Below are 17,285 nucleotides of genomic sequence, written 5' to 3'. Positions count from 1 at the left end.
TCTCCATCTCTCTCCCCTTCTTCTTTTCTTTATTTTTTTCTTTCCTTCTTTTATTTCTTTTCTTCTATCTTCCTTTCTTTCCTTTTATTTTTCTCTTCTTCTTCTCCCTTCCTTTCTTTTTTTCATTTTTCTTGTTCTTTCCTTTCATTTTTTCCTTTTCTTCATTTTTCCTTCTTTTCTTTCTTTTCTCTTTCTTCTTCTTTCCTCGTGTGGATGGGTTTCGGAGTCTCAAACCTGTCCCAGTTCCTATGACTAAAATATTTTTTATGTTATTCAGACTTCTGACATTGTGAAATAGCCTGATATACCCATGTCAACACCATAGGTATTATTACAAGATATATAATTCGGAAATCAATCTTGGAGAGATAAGGAAGCTAGATGGAGGGACTATGGGAGGATTGTTGGAAATCTATTAAAACAAATGGAGATTAGGGGCCAGCTGTCTCAATACCAGACCCCGTATTGGTACCCAATGATTTAAATCTCATGGGATGGGGTTGTCTTGATTTTTTCATGAAACATGATATACCACCATCCCGCCCCATCTCGACATTTGGGATAGGTAATGTCCCAAGATGTACCAATCGGAGGAATGTCCCAAGATGTATCAATCGGGACATTAGGATGATGGTGGCATGGTCATGTCCCGTTATATAAGATGATATCATGTCTCGATGTCCTATAAGACGCCCCTCCAGGACTTGAATTCTTGCTGGTACCGTTTTATTATGGTGTCGGTATGCATTATGATATGAGATGAGAAGATATACTGACTATTTGTATGGTATGACTGCATACTAGTTTGGTTCCAGTAGGGTATGTTTGGTATGGTATGGTACTGACTAGTACGGCAAATCTTGGAGGCCAGAGAAGGATAATGAGGTGGAGAGAGAGTGGGTCTCTCACAATGAAGGAAGAAAAGAGGGAAATGTGGTTAGGATTCCTACTTTTAGTGATCTAGACATTTGATTCCGATGATTTGTTCTCAAAAAGATGTTTTTGATGGATCATCATGATCCCATTAGTCAAGTTTGTTTTGGACTAGTTTGATTAATTTACTGTTCTTTTAGTTTATAAACTGATTTTAGTCCTTTATTAAAGAGTGATTGTTGGGCATGTTTACTAACAAGTAGTGTAGTTATAATGGAATTCCCCTCATGCAGACCAGAAGAGTGTCTGGAGGGTAAACTTTTGATGACCAACAAAGTGTACACAAACCTTAAAAAGACTTAACCAGGATCAGCACATAAAAGAGTTGGACATTAGACCATGTCTATCATGCTCATATCAGGTCAGCTTTTCAATGCATTTTGAATTGGCTCTATTGGAGCCTGAATGATGAACTTATGGTGAAGGCAATGAAGATTTTCAGGGTTATCCCCATTAAAGTCTGTCAATAGGCATTTATTTTCTTTGATAGTTAAATTGCTGCCTTGCATCTAATGCCAACATAATGCTGTACCATTTGCTATACAGTTCTATCCAATAGGCATTCATGCCATTATGTCATCTTTTTTAGTTGTCATTATTGGAATTGATATTTAAGTAAAGTTGCATTTCGTATCCTTTCTTTCTATTATTAAAATTCAATTCATTTAGGTGCTCTCTCTTTGTTAATGTGATATTTAATTTCATGATGTCTTACCCCATATGCTCATCAACAGGGGAGTGGATGCTCGAGGCAGGGGCCCTTGTTTTAGCTGATGGTGGACTTTGTTGTATAGATGAATTTGATAGGTTCGAGATTCTCTTTTTTTTTTTTCCTTATATCTCACAGTGCCATGATTTTCTTAATATAAATGTAATCTTCAATTCAAGTGGCTTATCTGTTCTAGGTGAAGATAGTAACACCAGCCGCTTAATATATGTACATGTGTACATACATACATACGTACAGTGTACTACATGATCTAATCTAGTAATCATATAGTATGTTATTTTTTTTTTCTTTTCATCGCTGTTGGTATATTGCCTGTTGGAATTACTTGGGTCGAATTTTTGGGAAAAAACAATGCCAGGATTTGAACCTAGATCTGAGATGCAGCTATTGAGCTATAGACCAATTTCCATTGTTAAGTTTTTAAATCAATCATTATCAATTTACTATTGTTAGGACCATTATATAGATATATCTAGAAGAACCAAAAAAGTGATGATAACTTTTAGAAGAGTTGGAACAAAAATAACAGAAAAAATGAAGAAAAAAGAAACATATTAAAATTCCAACTGTAATATGTCAGAAAAGGATCCAAATCATATTGTAAAAGCAGAAGGAATCAACGGATCAGCATTTTAAGTGACAAATTGTTTTATTTTATGTTTTTTTCAAACCCTGAAATCATCCATAGTTGCTTATTAATCCCTGTCATTTTCATATTTTGGATAAAATACTTTTAGAATTGTCCATTTGTATAAGTTGATACTTCTGCTAGTCTTAGTTGACCAAACCCTGGTTAAGGGTACCAGGGTTACAGAAGCTGGTTAAGGTTACCAGGGTTATAGAAGAATAAAATGCCCTTGTCTTAATAGTGAACGAGGCTCTGGATTTGCCTCTTCTTGCTCGCGACTGGGTTGCTAGGGGCCCATTGGTGGAGAGAACAGTTAAGGGTTGGTTAAATTTGAGGCTAGGAGCAAAAATATCTATAAGTTATGAATTGACATCGTTGGGAGAATAAAAGTAGAATACATTGTTTTCACAAGCAATAAGTTAAAAATGTCAAGGATTAAAATACAAATATGGAAAAGATAGGGATTGATACACAAGTATTGATGACTTCAAGATGTAATCTGCAAAAAATTAAAAAAAAAAAATCCTTGGGAGTTGAGGCATCTTTGTTCTTTCACTAGACGAGAAAAACGATCTCTAGAGGAGAAAATGCAAGTTTTAAGGAAGTGTAGGAGAAAACAAATGCATGGATGATCTTTCGATTGTGGTTTAGCTACTTCATTTATTAAATTTAGACGAAAAGGAGATCAAATGGTCCAAATGCAAGAATTTCCCTGCATATAAATGGTAGATATAAAGGGCTCCAAAGGAGTTAGAAGGGATGGTGCGAGATCACACACGAGACACGCATTTAGGAACTCGTGGTGTTATGAAAAGAGACTGATTGTTGTTGAACCATGTAAAGGGGGTGGGCATGCCAATACTCTTAAGCCACGTCTTTGCTCATATGCTTGGAGAGAACCCAATCATTCATGAAGAGTCAATTTTGACAAATCATGAGATTCTTCTTTGGCAGTAACTTTAGACTCAACTTATCAGTGAGACTGATAAGAGTCTTCTCAACTAGCTTTTATTCCTTGATCTCCTCTCCATAGAGCCGTAACTGGTTCATAAGTTCAAGAAGTCTAGAAGAATAATCTTTGATGGACTTTGATTCCTTCATCTTCAAATTCTCGAACTCCCTCCTTAGCATTTGAAGTCTCATGGTCTTGACCTTTTCAGATCCTTGAAACTCAATTTGAAGAATCTCCCATGCTTGCTTTGCGGTTGTAGCACTAATAATTCTTGAGAAAATGGCCTCAGATACAGCAGAGTGTATGAGAGTTAAAGCTCTGAAATTTCTTGTAGATGCCTCTTTTTGTTGCTTTAGTTGAGCTGTAGTTAGCTCAGATGTTGAAATTGCAGTGAAGCCATCTTCAACAATATCCCACAAATCATATGCTAATAGATAAGACTTCATCTTGACAGCCCATACGTCATAGCCTTCTCCCGAAAATGTAGTGGTGATGGAAGTGAAAAGCTACGAGCAGCCATACTTCTTCTACAATGGTAAACAAGCAACTCTTGGTTCTGTATCTTGAAGGAATGGTGTAGCAAAGGCTATCAAGAATTGACAAAAGCTCTGATACCACTGTTGAACATCTAGGAAAATATGAAGAAGTAGATTTTGTCGAGAAACTTAATATTGGTTGCGGAGGAGGTTGTTACATCCATAGGACTCAAGACTATTATAGACATGATGAGATGTAGGACATTAAATTGAAAAATAGAATTCTAAAAGACATTGAAGTACTCTAGGCATCACACATGAATTCTAAGAGTCACTTAGAAGAATTCTAAGAGACACACTTGGACTTGACTTTTTGACTTCTAGAATATTCAGAATTTTCTCTTATATTTCTGCAAATTCATCATATTCTAATAAATTCTAGGCATAGTTTTTTCTATAAACCCACCTGACAGACTACACACAAGTGTCAAAATCTACAGTAGGCCATCAACTATGCTCTAATAGTGGTGGTGAGAGGTAAAGGTGGATAATTTGGTGCAGTTTATGCTTTTATAATTGACCATTAATTAAAAAAGGAATTACATTGTATCCATGTAGGGGTTATTTGAACTTAGAAAATTACTAGAATGGTTGAGTATCAACACTATAAGTGAAAATTCCTATAACCTATCAGTAATTTACAAAAATGTCAGCTTGCTATGGTTGGAAGCATCATGGTCTTAGGCTTGCATGAACATAAGAAAAATGCAATTTCTTTGTTATGGTCACATTCAAATTTGGCTTTTAAGTTGGCAAAGGTTTTTCCAAGAGTTCTTGTGGCTGTAATTAGGAATTGAGTCTCCTTGGGGGTGATCAAGGATTTACACTGGCTGGTACTATGTATTGTTGTACAAGGTCACCATAGGCATTATGGGCCTGGTTCAAACGAGCAAACAAATAATAAGAGAAGGGTGTATCAAGTGGTTCAGGCTGTATGGTTTCAGTACGGTGTGATGTGATGTAGTTTAGTGCTATACAGTTTTATATGAGGCTGGTATGCAATCTAAGGCACATGTAACTGTTACCTTGTACCGATCCCTGCCGATGCTGAACACAGTGGCTGATACAGCCAGTACCGTAGTCCCTACTGGTGATTATTATCAAAACAAGAGAACACTGATAAAGGATTAGCAGTTTCTAAGGTTTAAACTGTTCTATAAAAGGAGACTTATATAAAAGATGAATATCTTTTCCCTATTTTTAAATTGTTCATCATTCAGATAAACATGGGAGAACTTATCCGGAAGTGTGGGGTTCCATCGAAGCCTTTTTTGCATGCTTGTGCATGCAGTCCTTATGTATAATCTTGAGAAATGAATTGTTATTTAAGATTCTCCTTGGACTTGGATTTCGCTAGAAACTGCATCCTCATAAGGTAGTGATTAGTTACAGGATTGTTGTAGGATGTTTTTAAGACGTCTGCTTTGTAATATGCTAGATCTATGATGATTTTATTGCTTCCTTCTTTTTCATATATGAGCTTTGAAATGAGGTTTGAGCTGACAATTTTATCGGTATGAATAGCATGCGACAGCATGACAGGGCAACCATACATGAGGCGATGGAGCAACAAACAATAAGTGTTGCCAAGGTATATTGTACCACGATATCTTTTCATATTTATCACCTAATGAATTGGTATGTCTTTACATCATCATCTACATATGAAAATGAAATCTTTAATTATAATATGTTTGTAGAACACTGTTGAATTGTTGCTTGGTATTGCTTTCATCAAAAGTGATTTTCGTGCAGATACATTAGGGGGGTGTTTGGTTCGCAACCAGAATCAAAATGGGAATGAAAATCGGAATGGTTTGGAATCGGAATCGGAATGGTCAAATCTTCCAAAGCGTTTGGTTCGTGACCGGAATCGGAATCGAAATTGGAATAAAAAATTGAATCCATAGAGGAGAGTAGGGATCGAGTTCTATATAGAGCTATTCCCATTCCACCCCAGAATTGGAATCGGAATGGGACTCCTCCCAACCAAACGGTTGGAATGGGAGTCACCCATTCCGATTCCGATTCCAGACCCCCACTCCCCTTAACCAAACACCCTCTAGGTGTTTGTAACAGGGAACACAATATCGTCTTCAAACTTAACATTTTGGTGCATACCAAACTACCAATATTCCACATAACAAACTTGTTTGGCTAGGTTGGTCTTATTTAGCAAAAACACTACCTTGAATATCCTAAGCTTTCTTGTTCATGCATAAAGACTAAAGAGAATTGTAAAAGGAGATGGTTTCGTTTGCATCTTCCAGTTTTAGAAACTAGATTCTCTTAAACATTAAGAACTGACCATATGATGATGAATCTGAAGCACAAGTAACTTACTAATTAAGGCTGCATTTGGACATCTTAAATTTCAAGATAATCGCCTTATCATATTCTTTGGTTTTTCTAGATTTTGATATTTGAGATTTTTTAGGTGTTTAGTTGTTTTTAAAAGGAGCAATTCAAGAAAGGGTGCTGTCACATGATAGGGAGGGGAGCTAACATGAACTTGAGGAATTATCTGAATTTCTTTGTGCTACAAACACCAGGTTATCCAAAATCATGCCCAGCACTAACAGAAAAAAAATAAATATCATTATTTTTTAGTATATCCAAACACACCATGAGGATGCACTTTGGTTTATCAAAAAAATTGTTTTTTTTTTTTGTGATTTTCAAAATTACAATTCATAATTAATTAATTATAGAATCTGTGTGTTTGGCTGTGTGGTGGAAATTCATAAAATTGCCAAAATCATTGAATTAAAATTTTCTACTTTCAGTAGAATTTCCAAAGTTTATATATTTTTCCTCCCTATCCTCTTATTAATTTTCAGTTTATAATTTTATCTGCTTCCAATTTCATCAACCTAACACCTTGGAACAAGAAAAGAATATCTAAAAGATCTAATTTTTTTTTTCAAAAAGGATAGAACCATGATTTTGAAATTAGAAACCTCCAAAGAAGGTTAATAATAATAATAGAAGAAAAATAATTTGTGGTTGGCCATATTTTGAAAAGATGAATTGATGCAGTGGTGCAATAAATTTAGAAGGGTGGAATAGCTTAAATCGCTAAATTTTCAGTTGGCTGTATCCTATCACTAGAAAAACACTGATATCATCAGGATATAATGCGTAAGTATACATAGAACATTCTATACAATCCATTGGAGAAATATTCCCATCTTCAAACTGCTGGCAAATTATAGGATGATTTTGCTGATTACATACCCAAAATTCTCAGCAATTTAATGGTTCAGGAAAGGTGCTAATAGGAGTGACAACTGACAAGTAATTCTGATGTGCTTCATTTTACTCTAGTTATCACAGAAAAGAGTGGGATTTCCAAGGGAACATAGCCAAATGACCTTCATGGCAATGTGAGGTGTCAATTAGTCTCAATCTTCTTGCTAGAGTGAGGCTCTATTTTGCTTTTGCACTTTAACGAGATTAATGAATCTTATATTAGGTTATGCTGGGACATCTAAGTGGACAATTAATGGACAGTTCCTTTACTTATCCCAACCTAAACAACCCAAGATAAACCTCAAACTTACCTCTCTTCATGCATTTTCTATAAGCCACCCAACATACTCTATCATTTTACTATGGAGATTTACTATTTTCAGCCTCAACCTGACAAGAATGAGATGATTAACGTGTTCTAAAACATGCTCCGGTGTTAGTATGATCCCTTTTCATTGTTTAAGGTAATAATTGCTCTTCATGTATGGCCAGACAATATCAAGTTATGAACTATAGTAATCGGATGAGTGCAATATCTGACAACACTCACAGAGTGCAACCAAACTGAGCTTGATTGAGTTTGGGTCTGATTAATCATCACCTGAAATTAATTCCAAGCTGGATTTGAAGATCAAACTTGGTTCATTTGTTATTTAATTGAGCATAATTTCAAGTATGTACATGGGCTCGCTTATCTCAATAAGTTTGATAACCTTTTGTCGAACTGAAATTAGGGCTGAAACAGGATCAGATACCAGCATATCCATATCCATATTTGTTTTGTTTGACAAATATAGATATGGATATGGATATTAGTTAGATGTAAAAATTCATATCCATATTTGTTTTAAACAGATACAGATACAAATTGGATACTAGAAGTATGGATATTAATATAGACATAAATTGGATAATTAAACTTTATGACCATAGAATCAAAGATATTACTAAGTGAATGGTAAATTAAATTCATAGTATATTAATATTCTCATATATTTTTCTTAAAAATTCATGAGTGTTATATAAAATTAAATAGGATTAAAATAGAATCGGATATTTGGATATGAATCAGATAGTTGTCTATCCATATCATATCAATTTTTCTTTAACGGATATATATATATATATATATATATATATATATATATATATATATATGTAGATGTATATATATATATATATTTTTTTATATTTATATTTATATATATATATATATACATATATACATATATCTAGATATAGATACATACATACACATATATCTACATATAGACACATATACATATATCTACATATATATATACACATATACACACATAACATATATATATACATATATATATATATATATATATATATATAGATATATATATACATATATATATGTGGATATATCGATATATGTATATATCGATATATACATCTGATCGGATATTGTCTGGTCAACTTTCATGCCTAACTGAAATCAATCAAGCCTGGTTCAAGAATGTTTCAACTGTCAAGCTTACATTCATATTTAACGTAGTTCTAACAATTTAATATAATCACAAGTCATAGCCAAGCCTTAATCATTAGCCGTGAATTGAGAAAAAATAAACCATTAATATTTATACAAACATGTTATCACTCTAGGAAGTAGAATTATTTAAATAAACCATCAATTAAAAGCTCTATAAATCATGATTCCATGAACCATAGGTCTAGAAAAAGAAAATTTGTAACTTAAACCATCAGCTGATGAAACATAACCATAGAAAAACAAAATTTATTGCTCAAACTAACCATACCTACTGATATTGTAAGGCATGTTATGGGGATAGAGAGATGGGTAGATAGGTTTTAAATTTCTCGACAAACACTTATGAATGGGTCATTTGTAGGTGTAACCAAATATAAGGATCCTGACTAGATTCTTCCTGCCCACTCTTGAATCCCAGTTATGAAATAATTCTTACATCCTTTGAAATGTCAAATGGTTGTCTAATTCTGTACCAACAAATAAAAAAAATACAAATAATGAGTTCTTGCTTCTTCATGTTTGCACCATAAATCCTCTTTCATGATTTCGTCTCCTACCTCTTTCTTCCCAGTTTTCTTCGATCTTTCTTTCCTCTTTTCCTTCAATCTAAATCAAGGAGCTAATTATCATGGTTACTATCTTTATCAATATCATGCATTTTTTATCATGCATCTATAAAGATAATGATATCATGCATTTTTTATCTTCTTTTGCTTTTCCTTTTAATGAATGAGATTTCTTACTTAAAAAGATTGTGACCTTAGATTGACAATTGTTTATGCTTCAGGCTGGCCTCGTGACAACTTTGAGTACCAGGACCATTGTTTTTGGTGCAACTAATCCAAAAGGACAATATGATCCTTCTCAACGTATTTCATTCATCTGAAGAATCCCCACAACTGTTATTCTGCGATCAATTGTGAAGTGTGTTATATTTGATCAACTATGAATTGTGTTATATTCAAGTGTTAATTACAATTACCTAAATTTGTTAGATGGAGCATTGTTGGAGCTTGTTGCGCCAATGGTAACAAACAGATGCTAGTCTTTTTCTTCTCCCATTTTTGCCCCTATATATCCCAATACCTATATAACCCAGCTGTTACTCCACCATAGTAAAATAGATGTTTCTATGAATATGAGAATTTTTGAAACATCCAAGTTTGTCCACCTTGTTCTTCCACTGGCTATTACCACTGCATTTTTTTTGCCTAATTTGTTTTTCCTCCTGGCTGGTGGAGGTGTTGTACATTTTGCCTCGTCACCACTGTGACAGATCACTTTTTGGGGAAAAAGAAACTAAATCGCCTCTATGATGGCTACTTGTAGGAGAATAAAATAAGACAAAAGTAAATAAGAGTCATGCATTAGTTTTTTCTATTCTTTTTTCTTAATGCTCAGTATAAAATATAAGACAAAGTTTCTTCAAAATTTACTTATGTATATCTCTGTGATAATCATCCTTGTACAGTCGTACCCAAACGGTGATACCTATTTAAAGAATTCAACAACAGCAAAAATTTTAATTGGAAGACATACTTTCTTAATTGAAATGGTCATATTGCAAACAATTTTCAATGTATAATTAACTTTTTGAATATTTCTCTTCTATTGTAACTTCAGCTTTATCCGTCAATACAACTCTATCTGGACCATTGTTGAGCAGATTCGATATTGTCCTTGTCCTTTTGGATACAAAAAATCCTGAATGGGATGCCATTGTGTCATCTCATATTTTAGCTGAGGTAAATATTCATCCTTATTTATCCGTAACTTTGTATGTTAGTCCTATGCTACCAAAACAAAAATGTGTGATTCTTTACGCATCACAAACATATTTCCTGCATTAACTTGGACATGAAGCATTTGGTTGATGTTGAAATCCCATTTATTCTGAAATTGCTTAGAAAGGAGAATCAAGAAAAAAGAAAAGAGATGAAGACTTTGACAATGTCTGGTCGGTACCAATGCTGAGGAGGTAAAGTCCTAATTAACTCTTCACATTTTTATATATCCCTTGCAAGTTCCTAATGTGCCAACTAGAGAGCATTTTCATCCATGGATGTGATTAATGGACTTTAGTGGCAAGAATAGTTAGTTCACTTTCTAATATTTGAGGAGTATTGGTGAAATGGATCCTAGTTTAGGTTTTTAATATGGGACTAATACTTCAAATCAAGGTTTCCTGTACTGGTACCGGATGGCGTGCCGGTGTCGGCCCGGTACGGTATGGTACCGATACCATACCGTACCGACACACGGTACGCCAAAGCGTATTGGTTCGATATCGATATACAATTTTTTTTTTCGATTTTCAAATTTTTTTTTGATGTTGAAGTTAATAATTGATAAATACAACTTCAAAATGGCATTATATTACATATTATTGACATATTTGGGTTCAATTTGGAGTTAGATAGCGGTACAAAGACTCTTGATTCAAAATTTCAAACATATATTTATTTACATTATATTTCAACTATGTCATCTTAAAATTAAAAAAAAAAATATAAAATATGCATTAAAATGTATCTAAATATTTAAGTACAAAGCGCAATAACTGATATACGAACCTCAAAATGTACTCTGCATTTAATTTCTTGTCGAGTGTCTGTGATGCTCGTAGATGTCTGGATCATTGACATAGTCTGGAGGGATATCAGTCCAACTCTCTAGCCAAGCAGCATCGTACTCTCGAATATTCATCCCATAAGGCATCCTCTCTGGATTGTAAGACATCTCAAACCTCTCACTAAAACTCTGCTCTGAGAAGTATCTTCGGGATAATGGTACGGCTGTGGAGGAGTCCATCTAAATATGTCAGTAGCAAAATCTGATCCGTAAGATGCTCCAGGCTGCATAGGATAGTAACCACTAGAAGACGATGCCTCGGATGCACCATATGCATATGGATCATAAGGTGGCTGCGGATAATAGGATCCATAATGCAAGGATGATGTAGATACATCCATGGATCCTACTCCACATGCAAGATCGTCCGTAGCTGCATCATGTGCTGGACGACCTCTAGGAGCCCGTCGTCTATATGAAATCAGCTCTCTACGGTCTCTACCGACTCGTCCACCATGATCCCTATCCTGTGTGACATGTGTAAACTGAGACTCACCGGTGAATCGAATATCATCCTGTGGCTGTCTTATAAACGGTGGTCTCCTGTCCTCCAGTTCCTCTCTGATCATCAGATCCAAAGATCTATCACATAATTAAATCATACCAAAATCATAAGATTTTGGCATGATTTTTTCTATTTTCATTTTACCTCATTTTTATCTTATTTCTAACAACAAAAATAAAAAAAAAATATTTACTAACAAAATAACAGATTATCTTACCTCCGGTCAAAGATCAGCCTCTTTTCAAATCACTCCAATTTCACGGAATTTTGTCTTCTTTTTCTAATTTTTTGGAGGTCTCAACGAAACCATTGAGACCAAGGTTGCCCACGGCCACGAGTGTTCTCTGAGAACTCTCAGAGAAGACCGAAGGCCTGGTGCTTGTTAAAGTACTAGGCCCTCCACCCTCCCTTCCCCCCATGTGAAGTGGGCCACACCCATTTCTCTCCCTCCCCCCCCCACCACGTGAAAATTCCCTCACCTCCCCCCTTCCCTCCTTCCCCCACATGAAATGGTCCCCCGGGCGGTACGGTTCTATTCATCTCGAACCGGCGACGAACCGAGCTATACTGCCCGGTTCCGGGCGGTATGGGCCTGAACCGCACCGAACCGGGCTGTTCGGGGTCGTTTTCCGAAAAACAAGCCCGAACCGGACCGGTAAGGGACCGGTCCGGCTCGGTACGCCCCGTATCGGGCGGTTCGGCCGGTACGGTAAACCCTGCTTCAAATTATGCTTGTTTTTTATAAAAAATGTATACCAAGAGTTATCCAATAAATCTCCATATCGGGAGTTTGTAACATGCCAAGTTTGGCCCACAAGGCCAGTACAGCCTCCAAGCACTAAGATCAACTCAAATAGCTCCACAAGCATGATGTTGTATGCAGCACTCACAAATGACTCCAACAGCACTCCACTGCCCATAGTTCATGTGTAGTCAAATGTATATAATTTGGATAATTATAGAGCAATCGGTTGCTTATGGCGCAAATATTAACAGTCCAGTTGCTCAAAGTGATATGCTGTTTCATATTAATCTATATTTCAAACATTTCTGAAAATCGGTTTTTATCAATGTTCAGATCGTAGGGTCTGTTTTCCCCAATGGCAGCAATACTCGACATTTTGAACTTTCTTGTTCAGCACTTGTATACGCAGAATTCTGGGCCTAAGCTATAGAGAACAGTTATCACCGTGTAATATTAGTCTTCATATTCTGTTGATTCTTGTGACCTCTACTTTGATTGCCAGACAAAAAATGGTGAGTAGGCGTGTGGCTTCCACATGACCAGGATAAAAAGAAATGTTAACTGTTGACTTTGGCATATGGTTTTACATGATTATAATATCCAGTCAAATGCTATGGTGGGAGAGTTTCCTTCCGGCTTCTCAAGGATTCTTCTGCAGGTATATCCACTATGTAAAGCAATGTTTTACACCAGTGCTTACAAAGGAGTCAGAAAGTGTTATTTCGAGTTATTATCAACTTCAGAGAAGATCAGCAACACATAATGCAGGTTACATGGGCACACTTTTCTTTCATTTTTCTTTTTTTTTTTTTGTCTCGAGAAAACTACTTCCAATATAATTTTGCCATCGCTCACACATGAGACTTGTTATGCAGCTAGGACCACGGTGCGCATGCTTGAAAGTTTGATACGATTAGCCCAAGGTACATAAATTCCTGAGTTTCATATATCTAGTCTATTCTAGTGTTTCTAATCTATGGGTATTGAACTTCTGTCTCTCATAGCACATGCAAGGCTCATGTTCAGGAATGAGGTCACCCAGCTTGATGCTATTGCTGCCATCTTATGCATTGAATCATCAATGACAACATCTGCCATTGTGGACAGTGTTGGGAATGCTTTACACTCCAACTTTGCTGATAATCCTGATCAAGAATGTATCCTCCAAATGATTTATAGATAGCTGTGGTTTAGTGCTGTGATTATTTAATAAGCATATGAGTAATCTGATCATAGTACCATCAACCATGGCTTATTGCCTTTAAGAACAGAATATGTTCTATATCTTTGCCACCATCAAGATAATCCTACATGCCGCTCCTATATTGTATGAGTGATTTTCTTTGGTTCTGAATAGAAATTGTGTTTCTTTTAACATTATGCATGCCTGCTTCTTAGCTATGCACAACTATAAGTTGGACCCCACCATCTTAGCTTCAAATTGTACCATTTTAAATAAATTCTGTCCATTATATATCTATTTCTTGTTTTCCTTTATTGCAAACTTCTGAATGTTTCTTAACATGCCATAGATGCCAAGCAAGAGAAGATGATCCTTGAGAAGCTTTGAATGATAGATGAGTTCCGATAAAACCTGTAGAAACATGGAATAGTTGAATTACATATGTAAAAGCCAGAAATTTGCTATAGCCATCATGATTAGGATTGTCGGACATTGCAAGCATGATTATTGCATATTTGTGAGTGTGTTACTCAAGTACATATCACCAATGAGAGGGATTATTTTGGTGGAAGTTGTTGACATCATTTATTACTTCGTTGGCAGGAACTAGATGTGTATGATGATATAGGAAGAAATGAGTACTTGATTTTCAACTCGACCACTTTTGTATGGACTAACAGGTGCAGGATTTTGTCAATGACCTTAAGTGATATGAACTGATCTTATACTGAATTATGTAGCTTGTGTTTATGTTAGGTAGCTGTCACCTTCATCTGAAATGAGACTCCTTCCCACAGTCCCCATTAATGTGATAAGAGGAATCATATATTTTTTACAATCACATTCAGTGTAATGTACAACATTATAAGCAAACAATGTCTTCCTGTTTCCCATTGTTTATTTATTATTTGTCCCTGCATGTTGGCATCAAGATGGAAATGTAGATTATTTCAATAGAGATTTTTGATTAAGATTGAATTGATATATTAGGTTGCACGTTGACTTGCCTCTGGTGAAAGCTACATAATTTTGCCGACTGATTGCCTGTGATGGTATATACTATCAAAGATAATTAAATGGATGGTAAATGTTGGTGTGACTAAAAGTTGATTCTTAAATGTTAATGAGTTTTAAGAAGGAGATGAAATGACGAAGGAAAGTGAAGGAGGCGGGAGTGGTTTATGTGTGTATGTTTATGTTTTTGTTTTCTTGTGTATGTTTATGTGTGTGGCAATACTGCATGTCAATGTATTTCCTCTTTGGCCTTTTTTGACATTGGTCATTAAGACAAAGTTCTTTCGGCCTACATGCATCACACCAACCTTACTCTCTTTCCACATGACAGAAAGCAGTTTTTTGTACGACTGAACAAGCAAAACTTTGGAAGTCTTTTGCCAGTCATGCAACTTATGGCTTCATTCTTGGTGGGGTGATTATATTTAAATAGAAACAAAATCACTTGCAAGTTGGGTTTAGAGGATTTCTTGTCAATAATTATGATCATCTACTATGTATCTTAAGAAGTTCCTATAATTAAGGTTGTAGAATATATTGACTCTCTGTTTAACTAGCTTTGCTTCCCTATATCAGAAGGCTGATCAGTTCTTTTTCAATCCTTCATCTTTTTATGGGCAGCTGGTCGCAGGGGGGCTCATCGGTCTTCATCGTTCACGAGCATTGGGCCAACTGTTAATTATACTCTTGTTAACAAGGCCTCCATAAGATCCCCAATCAGCAATCCCCAAGATTATTATTATTATTATTATTATTATTATTATTATTATTATTACCATTATAAAGACAGCAATGGACGTTGATGAGAAAATAATGCCACCATTTATTCAAGTCATGGTTCATGAGCAGAATATATTTTAAATATAGAAATTTAAATTGACAAAATTTTGCTTTTCATGAACTCAGGTTTTTATGGGTAAAAGAACAAAACCTACGGCCGATAATTTTCCAAAAAAGCTGTGGCTTCTATGATGACTTTTCATGTTGTGAAAGTACAGAAAATTTTCCCCTATTAAAAGATTGAGTCTAAGATTTTATCTGACTTTACCAAAAAAAAAGATTTTATTTGACAAATATCAATAAAATAATTATCTGATGATAAAGATCAGTTGCATGTGAGGATCGAGTAGTCGAGCAAAACAGCTTAGAAGCTTTCGTAGAAATTTAAATCGGTAAAATTTTATTTTCGTGAACTTCGATTTGTTAAATACATATTTAAATGACAATAACACAAAAAAAAAAATTGGCACAAAATTATTTTGGTAATGAAAAAATTGCTTGTTGGAAAAAAAAAAAAAATCTAGCTTCTATGATGACTTTTTTCATCATGAAACAAAATTTTTCCATCACTAAAAGAATAAGTCTAATATTTTTTTGATGTATATCAATAAAATTATCACATGGTGATAAGTCCTAAAAAATATTTTAAAGAAGTCATCACAAAAATCTTTGGAACTTCATGATGAAAAAAAATCACAAAACTCAATTATAGATGATTATTTAAACTGTCATAAAAAATCCTAAGTCTCAATAATTAAGTTTTTATCAAGAAAAAATGAATGTTATGTTCTCTCTATAATTTTATTTAGCACCAAGAACTATGGCGACAGCCTTTCATGGCAACTCTTAATTTGTCTTTTCAATGACAAGATGTTCTGCTGTCACAAAAAATAATGGAAAACTTTTAATTCATGAGACTTGTTAATAGTCATCATGAAATAGCCATTTTTCGTGAGAAGAGCATGTATTGTCACAAATAAGTGGCCATAGGGAAATAGTTTTCCTGTGGTGGAATCACATCATATATATATATATATATATATATATATATATTATATATATATATATATATATATGTATATATATATATGAACAAGGGTTTCTACTCCTGGTATTACTCTCATATATATTGGATATAAATTTGAATTTTCTTTCCAAGCAATCTTCCCGCTTCTCTCTTTCTCTTATCATCATCATCATCATTATTATTATTATTATGAAACACTTCTCTTAGGCTTTTAGCTTCTTACACAGCTTTCTAGAGAATCCTTCTCTATTATCTACCAACATTCTGTCTTTACCTATATTCCCTTCTTGATGAATTGAAATGGTCCTGCACCAATCATATATATAAATTGCAACGGATTCTAAAGATTAGAAAAAGGTTTCACATGACCTCCAGATAATTTATAGCCGCATATATCTGCTTTCATATGCATTGCACATGCCCAAAATTAGTCACATATTAACTGAAAAAGAAAAAGGAAAGAAGAAAAAAAAAAGGGACCAATTCTAGCCATAAATTGTCCTACCTTCCCCCTTCACATCACACCTCATGCCTGGAAATCTTGGCTAGTTTTCTTTTTCGAGCTCTTTTTTTCCTTGCATGTGCCAGAATCTACCATGCCAATCTAATTAATGCAATTCGACACCTCCAAAATAAAATAAAATCAACGACCCAAGGCTTCTGCATGCCGTGGAGGAACACGTCTTCAAGTCATGTTCAAAAGAGGCATTGGAATGGGACCAAATTGGCCGTGTCCGGCGAGGCGTTTACAGGAAGGATATCCTGCAATGAAAGTGGTCAATTTGAGCAATATATTTGTACTACATGTGAAGGTAATCAGACTGCGGATTGAATGGCGGCCCAAGCATTA

The 17,285-nt window shown here is 34.9% G+C and overlaps 1 protein-coding gene across 1 annotated transcript in view; it reads left to right on the top strand.

The window, feature by feature from the left end:
• Nucleotides 1–14,348, top strand: part of LOC105060545 (probable DNA helicase MCM9) — a 29,132-nt gene extending 14,784 nt beyond the window's left edge. Inside the window, 9 exon segments of the mRNA XM_010944310.4 lie at nt 1,668–1,740; nt 5,304–5,370; nt 9,338–9,419; nt 10,174–10,295; nt 10,458–10,528; nt 13,090–13,199; nt 13,307–13,354; nt 13,436–13,588; nt 13,964–14,348. Of these exon segments, the coding sequence (XP_010942612.2) occupies nt 1,668–1,740; nt 5,304–5,370; nt 9,338–9,419; nt 10,174–10,295; nt 10,458–10,528; nt 13,090–13,199; nt 13,307–13,354; nt 13,436–13,588; nt 13,964–14,001 (764 nt within the window). The 3' untranslated portion in view covers nt 14,002–14,348.
• The last annotated feature ends 2,937 nt before the right edge of the window (nt 14,349–17,285 follow it).

This window comes from Elaeis guineensis, chromosome 13 (genome assembly GCF_000442705.2).
Source record: "Elaeis guineensis isolate ETL-2024a chromosome 13, EG11, whole genome shotgun sequence".
NCBI lineage: Eukaryota > Viridiplantae > Streptophyta > Magnoliopsida > Arecales > Arecaceae > Elaeis > Elaeis guineensis.
Note: the sequence above shows the minus strand (reverse complement) of the source record. Positions and strands in the feature narration are given on the sequence as shown.